The sequence below is a fragment of the Sturnira hondurensis genome, unplaced genomic scaffold, assembly GCF_014824575.4.
Source record: "Sturnira hondurensis isolate 20B ecotype Veracruz unplaced genomic scaffold, ASM1482457v3 Scaffold0001020, whole genome shotgun sequence".
Taxonomy (NCBI): Eukaryota; Metazoa; Chordata; class Mammalia; order Chiroptera; family Phyllostomidae; genus Sturnira; species Sturnira hondurensis.
The window spans coordinates 820,154-838,905 of NW_028073651.1; the positions used below are offsets into that span (position 1 = coordinate 820,154).

Sequence of the window (18,752 nt, forward strand, 5' to 3'; positions counted from 1 at the left end):
GGATGTCCCATGCACTCTGGGCTTTACGCACAGCAGGGAAAGTTTTATAAGGCCGGGTTTCCAGCCGTGATTCGAACACCCTTTGGGCTCCGAGAGTGGCAACTCCAAGGGTCGTTTCAGACTCCGCGCCCGACGGCTTCTGCGCCTCCCCTGCAGGGCGCCCCCAGGTTCCCCGGAGCCTCCACGTCCAGACTCGGGGCGGCGTTAGCGCTTCCCCCGGGCGCAGCTCTAGGGCAACCGCGCCCTCGGCAAACAACCCCCTCCCCTTTCCGCGCGGCCTCTCCGCTCCGGTGACAATCCGGGGCAGGCCTGGGGGTCACGTGTCCGATCCCAGCCTCCCCCCCCCCGCCCCCAATTCACCACGCGTGGGGCCGAGGTGCTGTCTCGGAGTCCACGTGTATGAGTCCCGGAGTTGGCTGGCCCTGGGGCTGGGGGCAGCGGGGTGGTGGTGACCCCTGACCCTGCCTCCGACCCACAGGCCGGCTGCCCCCGCGTGCCCGGACCCCCGCCGCCCAGGCGCCCGCACCATGCCCAGCCGGCCGCCCTGGAGGCCGCTGCTGCTGCTGCTGCTCTCGCTGTGGGGGCCGCTGCTCCGGAGGGCGGAGGTGAGGACCCGAGCAGCCCCAAGAGTTCAAGGCTTGGAGGAGCGTCTGGGGCCGGTTTTAGGTCTTCCCCCACTGCAGAGAAGGGGGAAGGCTGGCCCGCAAGTCCAGATTCAAGTTCTGACGGTGGTTTCCAATCCCCCCTCTTTCCTTCGTAAACCCTCCCGATGATTTCCAGCCACCACTTCCCCTGCTTTTCCTGAGGGTTTTCAGTCCCTCTCTCGCGCCTGGTGGTTACTAGGCACCCCTCAAGAGACAGAAGAGGTTTCTCTGCCACCCAAGACACCGTGCTGACAGGACAGCCCCTCCAAGTCCCTCCAGGGCTTCTGGCCCACACGAATCACGAGGCCTGGGTGGGAGCAAAGGTCGGCGGGGGGGTAGGGGTCCTCTCTTCTCTTTTTCCTTAGACAGGCTCCGAGGGGCAGACGGCTGGGGAGCTGTACCGGCGCTGGGAACGCTACCGCTGGGAGTGCCAGGAGACGCTGGAAGCCGCGGAGCCCCCAGCAGGTGTGACTGGGGAGGAGGCGGGCTGGGGGGACGGGAAAGGCTAGGGTTCGGCGGGGTGGGCCTGGGGCAGTCCAAGGACTAAAGGGCAGGGCCCGATAGCGTTGTCTGGGACGCAGATGCGGACTGGCTCGGGGAGGCCTGGGTGGGCTTGGCCTCGGTGGGAAGGGCCTAGACCTGAGGGCGAGGCAGCTTACATTAGCGTGAGAAGCCCGGGAAGAAGCTTGCAATGGGCGGGGTCTTCGGGGTGCTGCACTGGGGGAGCGGAGCCTGTAGTGGCCTGCAAAGGGACTTGGGGGTAGAGCCGAGGAATGGCCCAGCGGAGTGGGAAGCACGTGCGAAGGGAACTTGCTCGGTGTAGAGCCCCGAGTAGGGCTAAGGGGGTGGGCGGGGCCTTTGGGGTCTTGTGGGCGGAGCCATGGCGACGCAGGTGAGGATCCCTCTGGGTGGGCGGGCCTAGGGCAGGGCTTGTGTGTGTAGGGGGCGTGGTGCGGTAGGTCCACCCGACGTCTGGCCCCCACGCCCACCCAGGCCTCGCCTGTAATGGGTCCTTCGATATGTACGTCTGCTGGGACTACGCTGCGCCCAACACCACCGTCCGTGCGTCCTGCCCCTGGTACCTGCCCTGGCACCGTCACGGTGAGGTGCTCCCTGGACCGCGGGCCCTTCCTGGCACAAACAGCTCCTAACCCTTGCGCCAGACACCGCTTCCCCGAAACTCACCTACGCCCCATCTCTTGCTCCCCTCTTTCCAGCTGGGTGCCCCACCCCCGCGACTGTCCAACACTGGATGGGCCGCCCTGATCCTGGCTCTGCCTGATAATGCCCCTTCTCTGTCTCTACCTGTCCGAGGACCACCCGGTTCTTATTTCCTCTCCTTTTTCTGAGAATGTCTCTGGGCATCCTGGTCTTCCTTTCCTAACTAGCCCTGTGGTCCAGGGCAGTTTAACTTCTTTATGGGATTGATGATAGTATCCCCTTCATAGGCTCTTTATGAATATAAAATTAATACTGTGCACAATTCCACATAATTGAGGGCCTATCCCCATCACCATCACATTGGCTGTCTCAGCCTTTGCCTCACAACTGGTCGTTCTGTCTCCCTCTCTCTCTGTGCCTCTGATCCCCTCCCTCAATTCCCCGCAGTGGCTGCAGGCTTTGTCCTTCGCCAGTGTGGCAGTGATGGCCAGTGGGGACCTTGGAGAGACCATTCTCAGTGTGAGAACCCAGACAAAAATGGGACCTTCCAGGTAAGAAGAGGTGAGGGATTCAGGTTGGATGTCCAGGGAGAGGTAAAGAGGCAGCCCCCTCAGACCAAGCCTGAACCCCTTGTACTGTTCAAGATTCAGGGTTCCAAGTGATAGAAACTCAACTTAAACTTGCTTGATGGAAATAAAATGTATTTACTTCTACAGCTTCAGGCACAGCTGGATCTAGATGCTGGAACTATGCTGTTGGAAATCTTTTTTTTTTTTTTTTTTGGCTCACCATATTGTGCCTATGTTTTTCTTTTTGCTGGTCTGATCTTTTCTGTGGAGTGGAAAAGATTTTCCCCATTAACACTGGACTCACATCCCACCCAGCAGGCAACACTGTGGGGGGACTGAGCTTCATTCTCAATAGCTCCAGCATAATGTCCCAGGACTGCCTTTTGAGGAATTTTATTCTTCATTTACAGTTGACATAAAATATTACTTATATTGCTTTCAGGTGTACAGCGCGGTAGTTAAGCAATCACACAATTTACAAAGTGACCCCCTCAATATTTAAGTATTTCCCTGGCTCCAAACTCACAGGACTCATGGCTCTTAATGGTTTGGGTCCGATGGCCACCCTGGACTAATCGCTCTGTAGGAGAGTGTGGGGGGGGGCAGGGTGTTACAATGCTCTGATTGGCTGGTCTCACGTCCAGCCCTGGAGCTGAGTGGTGGCATTAGCCCCACTCAGACAAGGGGAGTTGGATTCTCAAGAGAAAACTGAGGCACTGGGCGAGAAGAGCGGAAGTCCGTCTGGCCCCTTGGTGGTCCCAGGGAAACAGCCGAGTTCTCTTCCTGTGTCTTCCCCACACCCCCAGGACCAGAGGCGGATCTTGGAGCGGCTACAGGTCGTGTACACCGTGGGCTACTCCCTGTCCCTGGCCACGCTGTTGCTAGCCCTGCTCATCTTGGCTTTCTTCAGGTGGGACCCCCGAGCCGTGAGGGGCAGAGGCAGAGACCGAGCCTCAGTTTGGCGAGCAAGATGGGGTGGTCAGCCTCCACCAGCAACGAGCTCCCGGCCAGTGGTGGTTCTGTGGGAAGAAGGGCTGGGAGGTGGTTTAAGGGGCTCTGTGTGGCCAAGGACAGGTCTCCAGGAGTCCCCAGACTGCCTCCCGAACCCGCAGGCGGCTGCACTGCACTCGAAACTACATCCACATCAACCTGTTCACCTCTTTCATGCTGCGGGCGGCAGCCATCCTCACCCGAGACCGGCTGCTGCCTCCGCCCGGCCCCTCCCCTGGGGACCAGACTCCCGCTCTGTGGAACCAGGTGAGCCTCATCCTTCTGCTCCACAGACTGCGATTCTGCCCGCTGTAGTAGGCTAGGCGGTTCCCCTTCTAGTGACTACCCCGTACACTCTAAGTTTTTCTGTCTCTTGACCACTCCAGATACTTTGGGAGAGGGACTCCCAACTCAGCCCCCTCCATTGTTAGCCCCATCACTTCCTTAATTGGAAATTTCCATTCTCTTTCACTGTATTACCAGTCATGGGGCTTTTCCACCAATGGGAAAGTCTTCTGCCGGAGGTGAGGAGAAGACAGGATAGGAGAAAGCAGCTGGTGGTGGTGGGGGGGGGGGTTTGATTGATCTTTGTTCCTAAGAGACAGTGTGAGAGAGGCCAGAGGCTGAGGGCAGAGTTGAGAAAAACTGTCCTGTAGCCGTTTGGCCCACTCCAGCTGTTAGGACACAGTGGGGTGGGGGAATCCGTATGCGGGTGGGTAAGGGGTGATGGAATGGAAGAAACCTTTGGAGAGATGGAGATGGAACCTTCTGAGAGGTTCCCACTCTAACCTCTCAGAAGGAGAGAGGCTGGATTTGGGAGGGTCTGGGAGAACTTTGATAGCGAGATGGAAGATACCAATTGTTGAAGAGGTTAGAGTGGGAAACCAGACACAAGTACTGTCCTTTGGTAACGGGGAGTGGGAGGATATTGGATGACAACAGATAGGGGTGGGCCCTGCCTGACCTGCAAGCCAAAGGGCTGTGGGTTGGATTCCCAGTCAGGGCACATGCCCGGGTTGCGGGCCAGGTCCCCAGTAGGGGGCGCGCGAGAGGCAGCCACACATTGATGTTTCTCTCCCTCTTGTTCTCCCTTTCCCTCTCTCTAAAATCTTAAAGAGAGAGAGAGAGAGAGAAACAGAGAGAGAGAGAGAGAGAGAGAGAGAAATGGAGTGGAAAGACGACCAGGTGGAGGAGAGCTTGGGGACACCTGCAGCTCTGACTGCCCCCTCCCCATTCATGTCTCGCCACCCCTTAGGCTATAGCCACCTGCAGAACGGCCCAGATCGTGACCCAGTACTGCGTGGGCGCCAGCTACACGTGGCTACTGGTGGAGGGCATTTACCTGCACAGCCTCCTGGTGCTCGTGGGAGGCCCCAAGGGGGGCCACTTCCGCTGCTACCTGCTTCTCGGCTGGGGTGAGCCCCGACCCTGTCCCCTGCCCAGCCCAGTGCACCAGCGCGCCCCGACTACCCTGCTTGTCTGCCTCGGGGAGTCTCTTCCTCTCTCCAGGCGGTTGCCTCCCCACCTCGGCCGGGGAATTCCGCGGGTCTTGGGCCAGGCGGGGCCCGTGCGCGTGCTGACAGCTGCGGCGGGGTGGGGGGCGGGGCTCGGGGTCTGCACAGGGGCCCCCGCGCTTTTCGTCATTCCCTGGGTGATCGTCAGGTACCTGTACGAGAACACGCAGTGAGTCGCGGGTCCCGGGCCCAGCCTGGGCGGTGGGCGGGGCTTTGAGGCACCTGGGCGGGTGTGATGGAAACGCGGGGCGGTTCTGATGGCTTCTGGGGGCTTGGAGGGACGGTGGGTGGGGGTCTAAAGAAATGGCAGCTTGGAAAGATGGTGTCCGAGGACTACTGGAAGGGGCGGGATGAGCGCGGGGCCAGCATAGTAATAGGCGGGCTTTAAAGAATGTGGGTGTGGCATTGAGGAAGAGGGGCGGAGCCTGGCGAGTGAATAATTGACCTGTGCCTCTAGCAGTTTCAACCCCTTAGCTTTCCAACCCCTCCTCTGCAGGTGCTGGGAGCGGAACGAGGTCAAGGCCATTTGGTGGATCATACGCACCCCTATCCTCCTGGCCATTTTGGTACGGCCGGCCCTGCCTCCTCCAGGCTGTCTTCAGGGATTTCCTATCCTGGGAAGAGGGGTGCCACCCTCTACCTCCCAGGACAGGATCCGAAGGGCTCAGCTTCTCTCTCTCCCCGCAGATTAATTTCTTTCTCTTTTTAAAAAAATTATTTATTTAACTGTTGTTCAAGTACAGTTTTCTGTCTTTTCGCAGATTAATTTCTTCATCTTTATCCGCATTCTTGGCATCCTCGTGTCCAAACTGAGGACACGGCAGATGCGCTACCGGGACTACCGGTTGAGGTAGGGAAGGGAGGGGGATAAGTAGGGATTGAGGGCCGGGCTGGAGATGGGGACCCGGGGCCACGGCACCGCTGCCACCCTTTCCCTCTAGGCTGGCTCGCTCCATGCTGACGCTGGTGCCCTTGCTGGGTGTCCACGAGGTGGTGTTTGCTCCCGTGACAGAGGAACAGGCCCGGGGCCACCTGCGCTTCGCCAAACTCGGCTTTGAGATCTTCCTCAGCTCCTTCCAGGTGCTCAGGCTGGGCGCGGGGGCTCCACCCTTCCACCCAGAGGGGCAGGAGGGTTACAGCCATCCTCTGGCGCAGCTGCTGAAGGGGGTGTGAGGACTTTGAATGGATGGACTTTGTTCATTCATTCTACACAAAAGACGGAGCTGGTGCTATCCTGAGCTGAGGAAGCAGCAGGGACCAAGACAGGAGGCGGGTGGCCTCAGCAGTACTGCCTCCTGATGAAGACCTAGGGCTTTAAGACCTGATAGGGCTGGGGCCACACTGGGGTCTGGCACTGGGCTGCTCTGTGGCCTTCACCTGAAGGTCGGAGCTAAGGGTGGGCAAGAGAGTTACTTAAAGGGTAAAATGTAAGAAGGGCCTCCCTCCAAAATTAAAGGCTGACCTTGCACTTGCTTGCCCTCACCCAGGGCCCCACCCTGCTGACCCTCCTCAGGCCCAGTTTTCTCAACTCTAAAGTGGGGACGACACTAGTTTCACCCAAGCCTGTTCCTTTCATGAAATTCAGCAAACATTGACCGAATATTTACTGTGTGCTGAGAGCACTTTTCCAAGCTCACTGTGGGCGTGCCAAAAAGAACCAAATGGTCTCTACTTTCTAGTGGGAGAGACAGATGCTAAACACACCACATAGGCACTGGTTTGGCCAGAAAGTCCATTCAGATTCTTTCCATAAAAGACACATTGTTCATTTGCACCAATAACTTTATTGATGTGGATAATTATGAGTATGTCCAGTATCTCCCGCTATTGGCTTCTAGTGGGTAGAGGCCAGGGGTGCTGCTAAACATCTTCCAGTGCATAAGACAGCCCCACTGCAGAGAATTATTTGGCTAAATCTCAATAGTCCCAACAAACTTTGCAAACCACTTTTGACACATTCGATCTCTCACAGCATCTTCCCCGCACACTGCACAAATCTTTTTATTTTTTACATTTCAGTTGCACTTTTTAAAAAATATTTTATTTATTTTATTTTTTTTTAGAGAGAGGGGGAAGGAAGGAGAAAGAGAGGGAGAGAAACTTCAATGTGTGGTTGCCTCTCACATGGCCCCCACTGGAGACCTGGCCTGCAACCCAGGCATGTGCCCTGACTGGGAATCAAACCGAGATCCTTTGGTTCACAGCCTGCGCTCAATCCACTGAGCTACACCAGCCAGGGCAGAATGGCAGATGTTAAGATATGCCTGGGGGGAGGGGAGGCAAGAAAATAGAGGTGAGCATCAGATGAAGGGCAGGGGTATAGGTGGGGGGTCAGGGAGGGCCTCCCTGAGAAGGAGATGTTGGAGCAGAGACCAGAAGGGGCAGGGGAATAAGCGAGGCAGATACTGGGGGAAAATGTTCCAGTAAGAGAACCCTTAAGGGTAAGGTCCCTGAGGTGGGAGCGAGGGTCTTGTTATGATGAAGGCTGGCATGGCCGAAGCAGTGGAAGCCCGCGGGAGAGAAGACAATAGCTTAACAATGACCCATGTAAATGATCAACTTGCAGTAATTTATCCAGTGATTTTATTATTAACTATAAATCCAAGTGTATTTATATTTATTTAAATTTCTATGTGAACTGTATCCAAATAGAAAACAATGCATGATTGTGAAAACTATTAATAATGTATAACCAATCATTAACATGAACTGATATCCACAATTATAATAACAGGTTTGTTAATCATTGATAATGATTATATAATATGTAATAACAGAAAAGTCATAGTAAGATTAAGAAAAAGGTTCGACACTATGTCCCAGGCACTACAGCTTCTTGCATTTTTTTAAAATTTATTTTTAGAGAGTGGGGAAGGGAAGGAGAAAGAGTGAGAGAGAAATATCAGTGTGTGGTTGCCTCTCATGTGTCCCCTACTGGGGGCCTGGCCTGCAACCCAGGCATGTGCCCTGACTGGGAATCGAACTGCGAACCTTTGGTTCACAGGCCGGTGCTCAATCCACTGAGCCACACCAGCCAGGGCACTTCTTGCATATTAATACCTCAATTCTCTCACCGCCACCACTGTATTATCCATTTTCCAGATGAAGAAACCGAGGCTCAGAGGGGTTAAGCAGCTTGCCCAAGTGGGATAGAAAGTAGGGAAGTGGTTATCACACGCAGGGTCCTTTTTATTGCTCAGCAAACCAGACAGGGCAAGGGGAGGGGAGGGCAAGTGTGGGAGCCAGGGAGGTGACTACAAAAGTTTAGGACTTTTGTGGTCTAGGGCCTGGCAAGGGTCTGAGCTCTGAAGGGGTGTTTATAATCCTGTCCTCAACCCCCGATTTAACCGCTGCCTTCTTTGACAGGGCTTGCTGGTCAGCTTCCTCTACTGCTTCATCAACAAGGAGGTAGGGAGAGCCCTGGCCCGCCGCCCGCGCCCTCTGGCGGCCGCGTGGGGAACGGCGTGCTGGGCACCGCCTCTGAGCGTCGTCCTGTTTGTTGCAGGTGCGGTTGGAGATTCGCCGTGGCTGGCACCGCTGCCGCCTGCGCCGCACCCTCGGCGATGGGCCGCGCCAGCCCCCAGAGCGTGTCTCTTCGACCCTGCCGTTGGGCTCGGGATCCCGCCAGATGGCAACTGGCTACACCATGTCCTCGGGGAACCTCGCAGGGCCTGGGGATGAGGCAGGCCGGGCCTTGGAAAGTTACTGCTAGGCAGGGGATTGCTGCGATCATTCAGTTAGCATGTATTTATTGAGTACCTACTGTGTACCTGGCCCCTTGTGGAGGGCGCTGGGGAAATGGGGGCCGGTGAGGGTAGGCAACAGAAGACAAGGTCCCTGTCCTAGAGTTCACAATTGAGTGGGGGGAAGCAGACCGTGAAGACAGTACAAGTTATATACACACTGTGTGGAATGGCTGATGAAGAAAAATTAGAAGGGTGCCGGGGGTGGTCAGGGAGGGCATCTCTGAGGAGGTGACATTTAAACCACGATTGCAAGCGGTGAAGGAGACAGCTTTGGGAAGAACTGGCAGGCAAGGTTCTAGGCAGAAGGAACAGCATCTACAGAGGCGCTGGGGCAGGAAGGAGCTTGGCCTTGTCTTGGGAACAGAGTGGTGGCTTTCACGGCTGGAGCTGGGATGAGTCAACAAATGGAGAGAGAGCGGGCAGGGGCACAGGAGTTGGGGTTTATTCCAGGTGCATTGAAAATTCTTAGCAGGAGCACCTCATGGGCTAATGTATTTTTAATTTATTGCATTTTATTTATTTATTTTTAGAGAGGGGAAGGGAGGGAGAAAGCGAAGGAGAGAGACCAATGTGTGGTTGCTCCATGTGTGCCTCATACTGTGGACCCAGCCCACAACCCAGGCATGTGCCCTGATTGGGATTCGAACCGGCGACCCCCTGGTTCACAAGCCTCGCTCAATCCACTGAGCCACACCAGCCAGGGCCTAATACTTTAAACAGAGCTTTCTGTCTGCCCTGTGGGGGAACAAAGTGTTAGGGAAACGGGAGCCCAGCGAGGGCACTGCAGGCGGAGGCAGATGATGGCCCAAGCAGGGTGGTGGCCATGGAGGGTGTGAAGCAGCTGGACTCTGGAGCTGTTTGGATGGTAGAGATGAGCGTTTGGCAAGGGATGGCATGAGCAAAGTTCGGCAAGAAGTCCAGGAAGGCTGGTAGGTTTGAGACCATGGAGAGAGGAGATAGGGAGGCTGCATTCGGGATGGGGCGAGCCAAGAGTATTCTTTGGACACGTTAAGCTGGGACTAAGGGCCCGGAGCTCACGGGAGAGGTTAGAGTGTGAGACAGAAGTGAGAGTCCACTGGGGTGCAGAGGATTCAGTGTGCAGACGAAGGCCTCGCCCAAGACCTGATATCCTGCGGCCAGGACCATGGCTAGGTGGGGAGTGTGGCTGCACATTCCCACCTTCCTTCGGGACCCCCGGGGCACTGGGAGAACTGGGGGGAACCTAGAGCCACAATGTAGTTGGACCACCTATACAACATGTAAAGCCCTCACTTCTGAATCCTTCACCCCCACAGCTGCTCACAGATTCAGTTAGTTCCTGGGTGTTGCTGGTTCCTCTCCTTGGGTCTCCAGCTCCATGGGCAGATGAACTCAGTCCTTTAAGCGCAAAGTGGCCTTGTTGGGCCCCCTGTGTGGGTTCTGGGAGGGTAAGGCCCCAGGGCAGGGCCCTTGTGAATAAAGCATGACGAAACAGTTGTGTGTGTGCTTATAAAAATTTTTTTTAAAGATTTTATTTATTTATCTTAGAGGGGAAGGGGAGAGAGGGAAATATCAATGTATGGTTGCCTCTCATGCGCCCCCTGCTGGGAACTGGCCTGCAACCCAGGCACGTGCCCTGACTGGGAATCAAACTGCGATCGTCTGGTGCACAGGCCCGCGCTCAATCCACTGAGCTGCACCAGCCAGGGCCAGTTGTGTGTTTTTAATCCTTATCTGAGGATGTTTGTTGATTTTAGAGAGCGGGGAAGGGAGAGAGACATCGATCCAACCCACAACCTAGGTATGTGCCCTGACTGGGGATCAAACCCAAAACCTTTTTGGTGTATTGGATGTTGCTACTATCACGCCACCCAGCCAGGATAGCAGTTGTGTGTGTGTGTGTGTGTGCGCGCGTGTGTGTGTGAGGATCTTCCTGGCCAGGCCTTAAAATGATTGAGACAGGCTGTGTGGTCGGGCACCCGTGGTGGCCACACCCCCTAGAGGGTAGCACTGTTCATCCTGCCACATGTTGCCATGACAACACGGACATCAACAGGACATGATGGGACCACTGTCCGCCCTGCATCAGAGAGCTGCCAATGAAAACATCCGTGTGATCTGACGCTTACGTATAAACATGTACAGTGTACGCAATTAAGATTCCATGTGTGGGCCCTGGCTGGTGAGGCTCAGTGGATTGAGTGCTGGCCTGCAAACCAAAGGGTCACTGGTTCGATTCCCAGTCACGGCACATGCCTGGGATGGGAGCCAGGTCCCTAGTGTGGGGAGTGCGAAAAGCAACCACACACTTATGTTTCTCTCTCTTTCTCCTCCCTTCCCCATCTCTAAAAATAAATAAAACCTTAAAAAAAAGATTATGTGTGTGGGCCAAACATCTTCTGAGGGCTGCCCCCCTAGGAAGGTAGCATTGAGTGAGGCTGCAAGCCTCAAGTCTTCAAATCAAGTCTGATTATTCGGCTACTGAGTACCTAGCTGTGAAAGGTTACATATATTATTTACATACAGCCATTTTTACTTAATTGTAGTTTTAACCATATTTTTTTTATCGTAAAATATATACAAGTATGCTATTTTAATGAAAAGAAAAAGAGTAAAGCTGCAGAAAACAGCCTGGTTCAAATCTTAGTCTGGCTACTTATTAGCTGTGTGACTTGGGGAAAATTCTCAGCCTCTCTGTGCCTTAACTCCCTCTCCTGGGAACAGGAGGTGGTAAATGACAGTGCCTGCTCAGAGCTGTTGGGAGGGAGCCTAGGGCTGGCAGTGACAGCTCAGCAGGTGACAGACAGCATGATGGCCATCAGTATTTGGGTACCAGTGGCTTTTAATGTGTATCTCTTCCCGTCAGTGAGGGCAGGTTGGGGGCTGTCCCAGGCCCTGATGTGTCCCCAGCATGACAACACAGAGCTAAACACAGAAGAGGTATTTAGGGGACATTTCCCCGATTCAACAAACAGAAAAGAGAACAATCGAATTTTTGAACAAGGATGACGCAGTGCGAGGCAGGAAGAAAGGCGAGAGTAGTAAGCACAAGCTAAGAAAGACTAAAATGGGGAAGAGCAAAAGCTCTAACTGATTCACTGCACAGATGGGGAAACTGAGGCATGGAGGGGGCAGAGACAGGGCCTGTTCGCCTGTTCGAGGTCCTGATGCCGATGCCAGGCCCCACACCCAGCTGTATCCCTCCCCCAAGTCCGCCCCACTCACAGGGCCCTGGGAACAGACAGACGCCACTAGAAAAAAAAAACCCAGGAGTTTATTGTTTTCACATCAAGGGTCAAGTCTTTGGAGGGCGGGCGGCGAGTCCTGTGGGAGAGACGGGGCCCTACTTGCCGGCGATGAGCGGGTTCCGCAGGACCACGATGACCGAGTCCCCGCGCAGGAACATCTTGGAGATGTAACGGTCCTTGTTGACTGGCTTGGACTTCTTCTTGCCCTTGCCACTCTTGGGGACCTCGGTCCACATCTCCTTCACATTCTCTAGCACCATGTTGCAGTGCCTGGTGGGGACAGGGAGTGGGAAGGGCGGCGGGCGTGAGGGGGCAGCCTTCTCTTTGAGGTGCTGCCCCTCCCCTCCAGCAGCGTGGCTGCAGGCCCTGGGCCAGGACAGCTGGGCAGCCACCGCCACCTCTGCAAGTCCCCACGGGGAGGCTGGGGCAAAGGACTGCATGGCTCTGTGCCTCAATTTCCCCCTCTCCAAAGCATCTCACAGGGCCAGTGTGAAGGTTACATGCACCAACACAGGGTTCTGGTGTGAAGGACTGAGAACAGGGCCCGGCACAGAGCAAGGCAGACGACATGGTTCTGCTTGCACTTTTTAACTCGAAGTATTTCTAGAGGCATCTGCAAAGGAGCTGCTTCCCTTTGGAGAACCAGAGGCCCCTGGGGCCTGAGGCGGCACCTGAGCCTCCACTCACCCTGCTCTGTCCCAGTCGTCAGATTGCTGGGCGGGCATGCGTGAAGGCAGTATGGAGCAGCTGGCTCAACAAACGCTTGTAACGAACAAAACAGACAATACCCTGCCCTCGTGGGGGTGTGCATTCTAGTGAGGCAGGTGAACAGAGACCTGGACCTGGAATGTGCTGTCAGGTGCTAGCCGCTAAGAAGAAAAACTAGCCCTGGCTGGTGTGGCTCAGCGGGCTGAGCGCCAGCCGCTGAACTGAAAGGTCACCAGTTCGATTCCCAGTCAGGGCACATGCCTGGGTTGCAGGCCCAGTCCCTGGTTGGGGGGCGGGGCGGGGCGAGGCGGGGGCGCCAGTGAGAGGCAACCAATCGATGTTTCTCTCACACATCAATGTTCCTCTCCCTCTCTTTCTCCCTCCCTTCCCCTCTAAAAATAAAATCTTAAAAGAAAAACTAAAGCAAGGTGAAGGGATAAGAGGATATACAGAATTATCTCCAGCCCTGGCTGGTGTAGCTCAGTGGATTGAGCACAGGCCTGTGAACCAAAGGGTCGCCAGTTTAATTCCCAGTCAGGGCACATGCCTGGGTTGCAGGCTAGGTCCCCAGTAGGGGACACATGAGAGGCAACTACACATTGATGTTTCTCTCCCACTCTTTCTCCTTCCCTTCCCCTCTCTCTAAAAATAAATAAATAAAATATTTTAAAAAAAGAATTATCTCCAAATAGTAAGAAAAAATAATTAAGAAGAGCACGGAAGCTCTGTGCCTTGCTATGGAGTAAACCCCAGGAGACACCGTGGAGTGAAAAAGGCACGCGCGGAACAGTGCGCATGGGAAGTTATCCTTTGCAGGGAAAAGCGGGTAAGGGCGGGAGAAGACTCCTGCCCACATGCTTTATTTTTATTTAACATATTGCCTTTAGAGAGAGAGGAAAGGAGAAAGGAAGAGAAACACCGTCAATAAGTTGTTGTCCCACTTATTGACACATTCATTGGTTGCTTCTTGACATACACCTTATGGGGGATCGATCTCCCAACCCTGGCTTATGGGGATGATGCTCTGACCAACTGAGCTACGTTACCGGGCCATGGCTTGCCCATGTGCTTCTCCAAGGCAGAATCTTGGAAAGACACCTAGAGATTGGTGGCAGTAGGGTGACCCAGGGGACAAGCCAGATAGAAACTTTTCACTGGACTCTTGTTAAGTGAAAAAGCCAAAGTCAAAAACTGTGTGCTGTGCCATTGGCAGAGACTTAAAAATAAAAAGCATCATCCTCTATCATTATGTCTGATGCTATGTTCAAGCAATATTCCAGGAGGGAACCTGAGCAATTAGCCACGGGGGCCCTGGGGCCTGCAACTGGGGGCAGGGGGCAGGGAGGAAAGACTTGCTCATCATTGGGTGCCTTTTTAAAAAAAGATTTTATTTATTTATCTTTAGAGGGGAAGGGAAGGAGGGAGAGAAACATCAATGCATGGCCGCCTCTGGTGTGTCCCCTGCCAGGAACTGGCCTGCAACCCAGGCATGTGTCCTGACTGGGAATTGAACCACGATCGTCTGGTTTGCAGGCCCGTGCTCAATCCAATGAGCTACACCAGCCAGGGCCACTGGGTGCCTTTTGTAGCTTTCAAATTTGGCTCAGTAAGTGCACTACCCACTCAAGAAAGCAACATAATTAAGTAAATAAATAGGGTGGTTGAGAACGCAGTAGCTGAGTTACAGCAGTATCCTCAGCCCACTCGTATGTGTGAATAGATGCCCCAGAGCACAGGGAAAGTTCTCTTTTAAAAACAACCAATTTATGGTACCAACACCATGAAAGACTCCCTGAGTGAAATGTGACAGGGTACACGGTAGGGGGGAGGCTGGGTCGGCGGGAGAGGTGGGAGGTTCACATGGGGGCAGACAAGAACTAGGGGAGGATGGAAAGGAGTCAACTTAAAAAACTGAAATAGCCCTGGCTGGTGTAGCTCAGTGGATTGAGTGTGGGCTTGCGAACCAGATGATCAGGGTTTGATTCCCAGTCAGGGCACATGCCTGGGTTGCAGGCCAGTTCCCGACAGGGGCCAGCTCCCAGCAGGGGATGCACGAGAAGCAACCATACATTGATGTTTCTCTTCCTCTCTCCTTCCCTTCCCCTCTCAAGATAAATAAATAAATATTAAAAAAACTAAAATAAAGCTTGTATATATATATATACACCGCCACCTGCTGCATGCCTGCCAGGCGCCCAGGCCTCCTCTAAGCACTTTCTAAGCATTAAGCCATCGATGAGGGCATCTCACCCCCGGGAGGTAAACACCAGTGTCGTCCCCACCTCCAGAGCAGGCACCTGGGCACCCCAGGTCACACAGACTACGTCCGAATCCACGTTTCTCTGCCTCCTTGTGCTCGCACTTCCTGTCACTCTTAATCTCATTTTACTCAAGGAAAGTGAGGCTCAGGGGGCAAGACTTGCTCATTGTCACGCAATAGCCAGTGGCCAAAACATTGCAGAATTAAGCCGGAGCGTACTCCTGTGAGGAAAGTGCTTCCCCAGTGCTAACTAAACGCTGCGGCTTCTGTTTGATGAGCATTATCCCACGATAGATACTGAGTCCAGTGCTTTTCCTAGTATCTGTAGTCCTCACAAGTGTTCTCTGAGGGGCACGACAGGGAAAGAGGCCCAGAGAGAAAACCCACTTGCTGCTGTTCCCTGCCGCTGGAACACCCAAACCCCAGCCTGCGAGTTCATTTTACTCAGGCCTGCTCGCCGCCGCCGCCTCTTCAGAGGGGGCTTCCCTTTGCAGTACTCCACACTCTCAGCTGGCTTTACTTTTCTCCGGAGATGCTATCACTTCCTGCCGCCTCCCTACCTGTGACAAGCTCCCCGAGTTTAGGGACCACGTTTGTTTTAGTCGCTGCTGCATCTCCAAGCCTGAAACAGCATCTGGCATGGCGCACGCTCTAATTATGGAACAGCTGGATGGAGAACACCCTGTGTGCCAGGTGCTGGACTTAGTGATTACCACACTTGACATGTATTAAGCCATTGAGTCTCTGCAACCACTATGGTTACTGTCACCATACAGATGAGCCACGTGACTTGCTGAAGGTCACACGGCTGCTAAGAGGCAGAGCTGGGACGTGCACCCATGGCTTCTAAGCAGATGACCATAACCTCTGCATGGCACAGCTGGAGGGGAAGCAAGAGCTGGTCACACCTCGGGTATTACGGTGCTCCCTCTCCTGCCTTCGGAGAAACCTGGTGGGCAGCCTCCTCGGACTGGAACTGGGACTGCTTCTCCAGGCCTAGACAGCACCCCTCCCAAGACCCTGTCAAAAAGCCTTCTTGGGCACTAGCTGGTGTAGCTCAGTGGCTTGAGTACGGGCCTGAAAACTAAAGGTTCGAGGTTCGATTCCCAGTCAGGGCACATGCCTGGGTTGCAGGCCACTTCCCAGCAGGGGATGCACAAGAGGCAACCATACACTGACATCTTCCTCCCTCTCTCCTTCCCTTCCCCTCTAAAGATAAATAAATAAAATCTTTAAAAAAAAAAAAGCCTTCCCAGAGGCCCTGGCTGGTGTGGCTCAGTGGATGGAGTGCTGGCCCGAAAACCGAAGGGGTCACTGGTTCGATTCCCAATCAGGGCACATGCCTGGGGGCGTGAGAGAAGCAACTGATAAATGTATCTCTCACACATGATGTTCTCCCTCTCCTTTCCTCTTCTCTAAAAATAAAAATCTAAAGTCCATAAAAAGCCTTCACCTGTCAAAAGCCTTCACACGTCCCAGGAGCTTCTTGTTGTTGCGACAGTTGATGAGCACCTGGGTGTTGTTCTTGACCGACTGCGTGAGCACGGACAGCGGGCCTGTGTTAAACTCCTCCTCCTCCCGCTTCTGCAGCTCCTCTGGGGTCATCTCACTCTTGGGCTTGTTGAGGAGGCTCCTGAGTGGGCAAGCATGGAAGTCAGAGGTGAGAGAGCCCAGAGCTGGAGCATGGGTGGGCACGTCTTGGGCTCCAGGTCTCTCCAGCCTTTCCCCAGCACACCCACCCTCCTGCTTAATCCTTCCTTGGCACCCCCATTTGGACGCCTAATACGTTTCCAACCTTGCACACCCCAGGCTGAGCTCCACAATGCCCAGCCACCTCAATTTACTCTATCTGCAGCCTTCCTCATCTCCATACATGGTGACTCCATCCTTCCAGTTCTCAGAGCAAAAGCTCTGATGTCAACTTCATTCTTTTTTTTTTATATTTTATTTATTTATCTTTAGAGGGGAAGGGAAGGAGAGAGGGAGAGAAACATCAATGTATGGTTGCCTTTCGTGCGTCCCCTGCTGGGAGTTGGCCTGCAGGGAACTGGCCTGCAACCCAGGCATGTGCCCTGACTGGGAATCGAACCTCGATCGTCTGGTTCGCAGGTCCTTGCTCAACTTCATTCTTTTCATTCCCGCCCATCCTACATTTCCATCTGTCAGCAAATCCTATCATCTGCCCATCTTTTACCGTGGCCTGAACCTCCATCATCTCTTTCCTAGAGTCTTACTGGGCTCCCTCTCTTCACCCACACTTCCCAACGTGTTCTCGCAGCAGTCTCAGGGGTTGTGCCAAGGCCCAAGTCACATCGCCTCACTGATCAAAACCCTCTCATGGCTCCCACCTCACTGTAAAAAGTAAATCCCAAAGTTTTTACCATGCCCTGCATCTACCCATCTTTCACTCTGTTCCAGGCCCAGTGGTCTCCTGGGTGGTTTAGAGATGAGGCATCTTGGGCCTCTGCATTTGTTCTTCCCTCTGCCTGGATGCCTCCCCAGGTACCTCTGTGGTTTGTCCTCTCATTTTCTTCAGGTCTTTTGCTCAAAAGTTGCCTTCTCAATATGTCCTGTGCTAGCTTTGAAGTTCATGTCTCTCAAAATTGGTATTAGTTATTGTTTTTACTCTGCCCTGATCACCTAACACACCATATACTCTACCAGTTTATTAATCATTACATGTAACCACCTGTCTCTTCCCATACCATAAGCTGCAGCAGAAGCCCTAGCTGGTGTAGCTCAGTGGATTGAGCGCTGGCCTTCGAACCACATGATTGCGGTTCGATTCCCAGTCAGGGCACATGCCTGGGTTGCAGGCCAGTTCCCAGCAGGGGACTCACAAGAAGCAACCATACATTGATATTTCTCTCCTTCTCTCCTTCCCTTCCTCTCTAAAGATAAATAAATACAATCTTTAAAAAAAAAAAGCTGCAGCAGAGGATTTTTTTTGGGCGGGGGGGGCGGTGGATATTCACTGATATATCCCATGTTATATATAACAGCGTCTGGTTCATGGGCACTGAATACATAATTGCTTAATTGATAACTAAGTAAAATCATTTCTGTGTCTCATGCTCCGGAAATGTCGCGAATTATGGGTCGAAAAGCCAACCGTCTCCAGCTCAAATTACACGGATCGTCTCAAATCGTTCTTTCTAAAACCCCGCACTTCCCTCTCCTAGGTTCTTTATTCGTAAAGTCGCTTGCACTTAGAATTCATTTCAATAAGACTAATTATTTGAGAAAGCCCCCAATCTATCATATGATAACGCTGTTCCTTCTCTGGAACTCAGGAGCCGTCAAAGGCCCCACGCCCTTTCTCAAACTCAGGAAAAAAATCGCCACTTGACCCCGAAAATCGCCGCCCCCGCCCCCCATTCTGCCATCCCCTTCCTCCGGTCAATGGCCAAATTTACACCCTCCACCCACTACCGCCGTTTAAGCCTTGCCCATCTCACATGGTGCCGGTAGCTACACTCGCAACACCTCCGTCTCCTCCGCGTTGCCTCTGCCTCCGTAGAGAGCGCGCGAAGGGGCGGGACTTCCGCTTCCTGCAACTCACTTCCGTGGGCCCCGACGCAAACTCAAAGAGCAATGTGGGCGTGGCCTGTTGCCATAGCGAGGCCCCCCGCCTTGCCCAGCGTTGGGGTTAAAGCCTGGCTTAGTGGTTCAAGGCCATTCAGTATCACACGGCTTAGGTGTTCACAGCAATGGAGGGGGGAAAAAGCGGGTCTGACTTAAACTATTTCATTGTAGATCAGCACAGGTGGCAGGGAATAAGAACACGGCTTTTCCAAATGCCCGCCGGCCCTCTTTTGGGGGCCCGGCCTCCGAGAAGCCAATCCGCTGTTCAGTTTCAGGAATAGACTCCACCCCTTTCCCTTAGGGGAAGGTTCGTTGACGTGTCTATTGATCTTTAGGACTACGCGAAAC

At 53.8% G+C, this 18,752-nt stretch overlaps 2 protein-coding genes across 5 annotated transcripts; one reads left to right on the forward strand and one right to left on the reverse strand.

The window, feature by feature from the left end:
• The first annotated feature begins 489 nt into the window (after nucleotides 1-489).
• Nucleotides 490-9,166, forward strand: GIPR (gastric inhibitory polypeptide receptor). 4 transcript variants are annotated; one of them, XM_037058770.1, is made up of 13 exons: nucleotides 490-605; nucleotides 1,010-1,109; nucleotides 1,638-1,745; nucleotides 2,253-2,356; nucleotides 3,181-3,284; nucleotides 3,487-3,631; nucleotides 4,620-4,779; nucleotides 4,987-5,047; nucleotides 5,375-5,444; nucleotides 5,640-5,728; nucleotides 5,820-5,958; nucleotides 8,245-8,286; nucleotides 8,384-9,166. In XM_037058770.1, exons 1-13 carry the CDS (start codon nucleotides 528-530, stop codon nucleotides 8,588-8,590), a joined length of 1,407 nt encoding a protein of 468 aa, XP_036914665.1. In that variant the 5' UTR covers nucleotides 490-527; the 3' UTR covers nucleotides 8,591-9,166. The 4 variants fall into 4 exon arrangements, with proteins under 4 accessions (XP_036914665.1, XP_036914670.1, XP_036914663.1 ...); XM_037058775.1 differs by lacking the exon at nucleotides 1,638-1,745; XM_037058768.1 differs by lacking the exon at nucleotides 4,987-5,047 and having other exon boundaries at nucleotides 3,181-3,631.
• A 2,689-nt stretch (nucleotides 9,167-11,855) lies between these two features.
• Nucleotides 11,856-18,384, reverse strand: SNRPD2 (small nuclear ribonucleoprotein D2 polypeptide). Its single transcript, XM_037058787.1, has 3 exons — nucleotides 18,278-18,384; nucleotides 16,273-16,452; nucleotides 11,856-12,121 (listed from the first exon to the last, which is right to left on the reverse strand). Coding segments are annotated over exons 1-3 (357 nt in total). The 5' UTR covers nucleotides 18,280-18,384; the 3' UTR covers nucleotides 11,856-11,946.
• Between the last annotated feature and the right edge of the window lie 368 nt (nucleotides 18,385-18,752).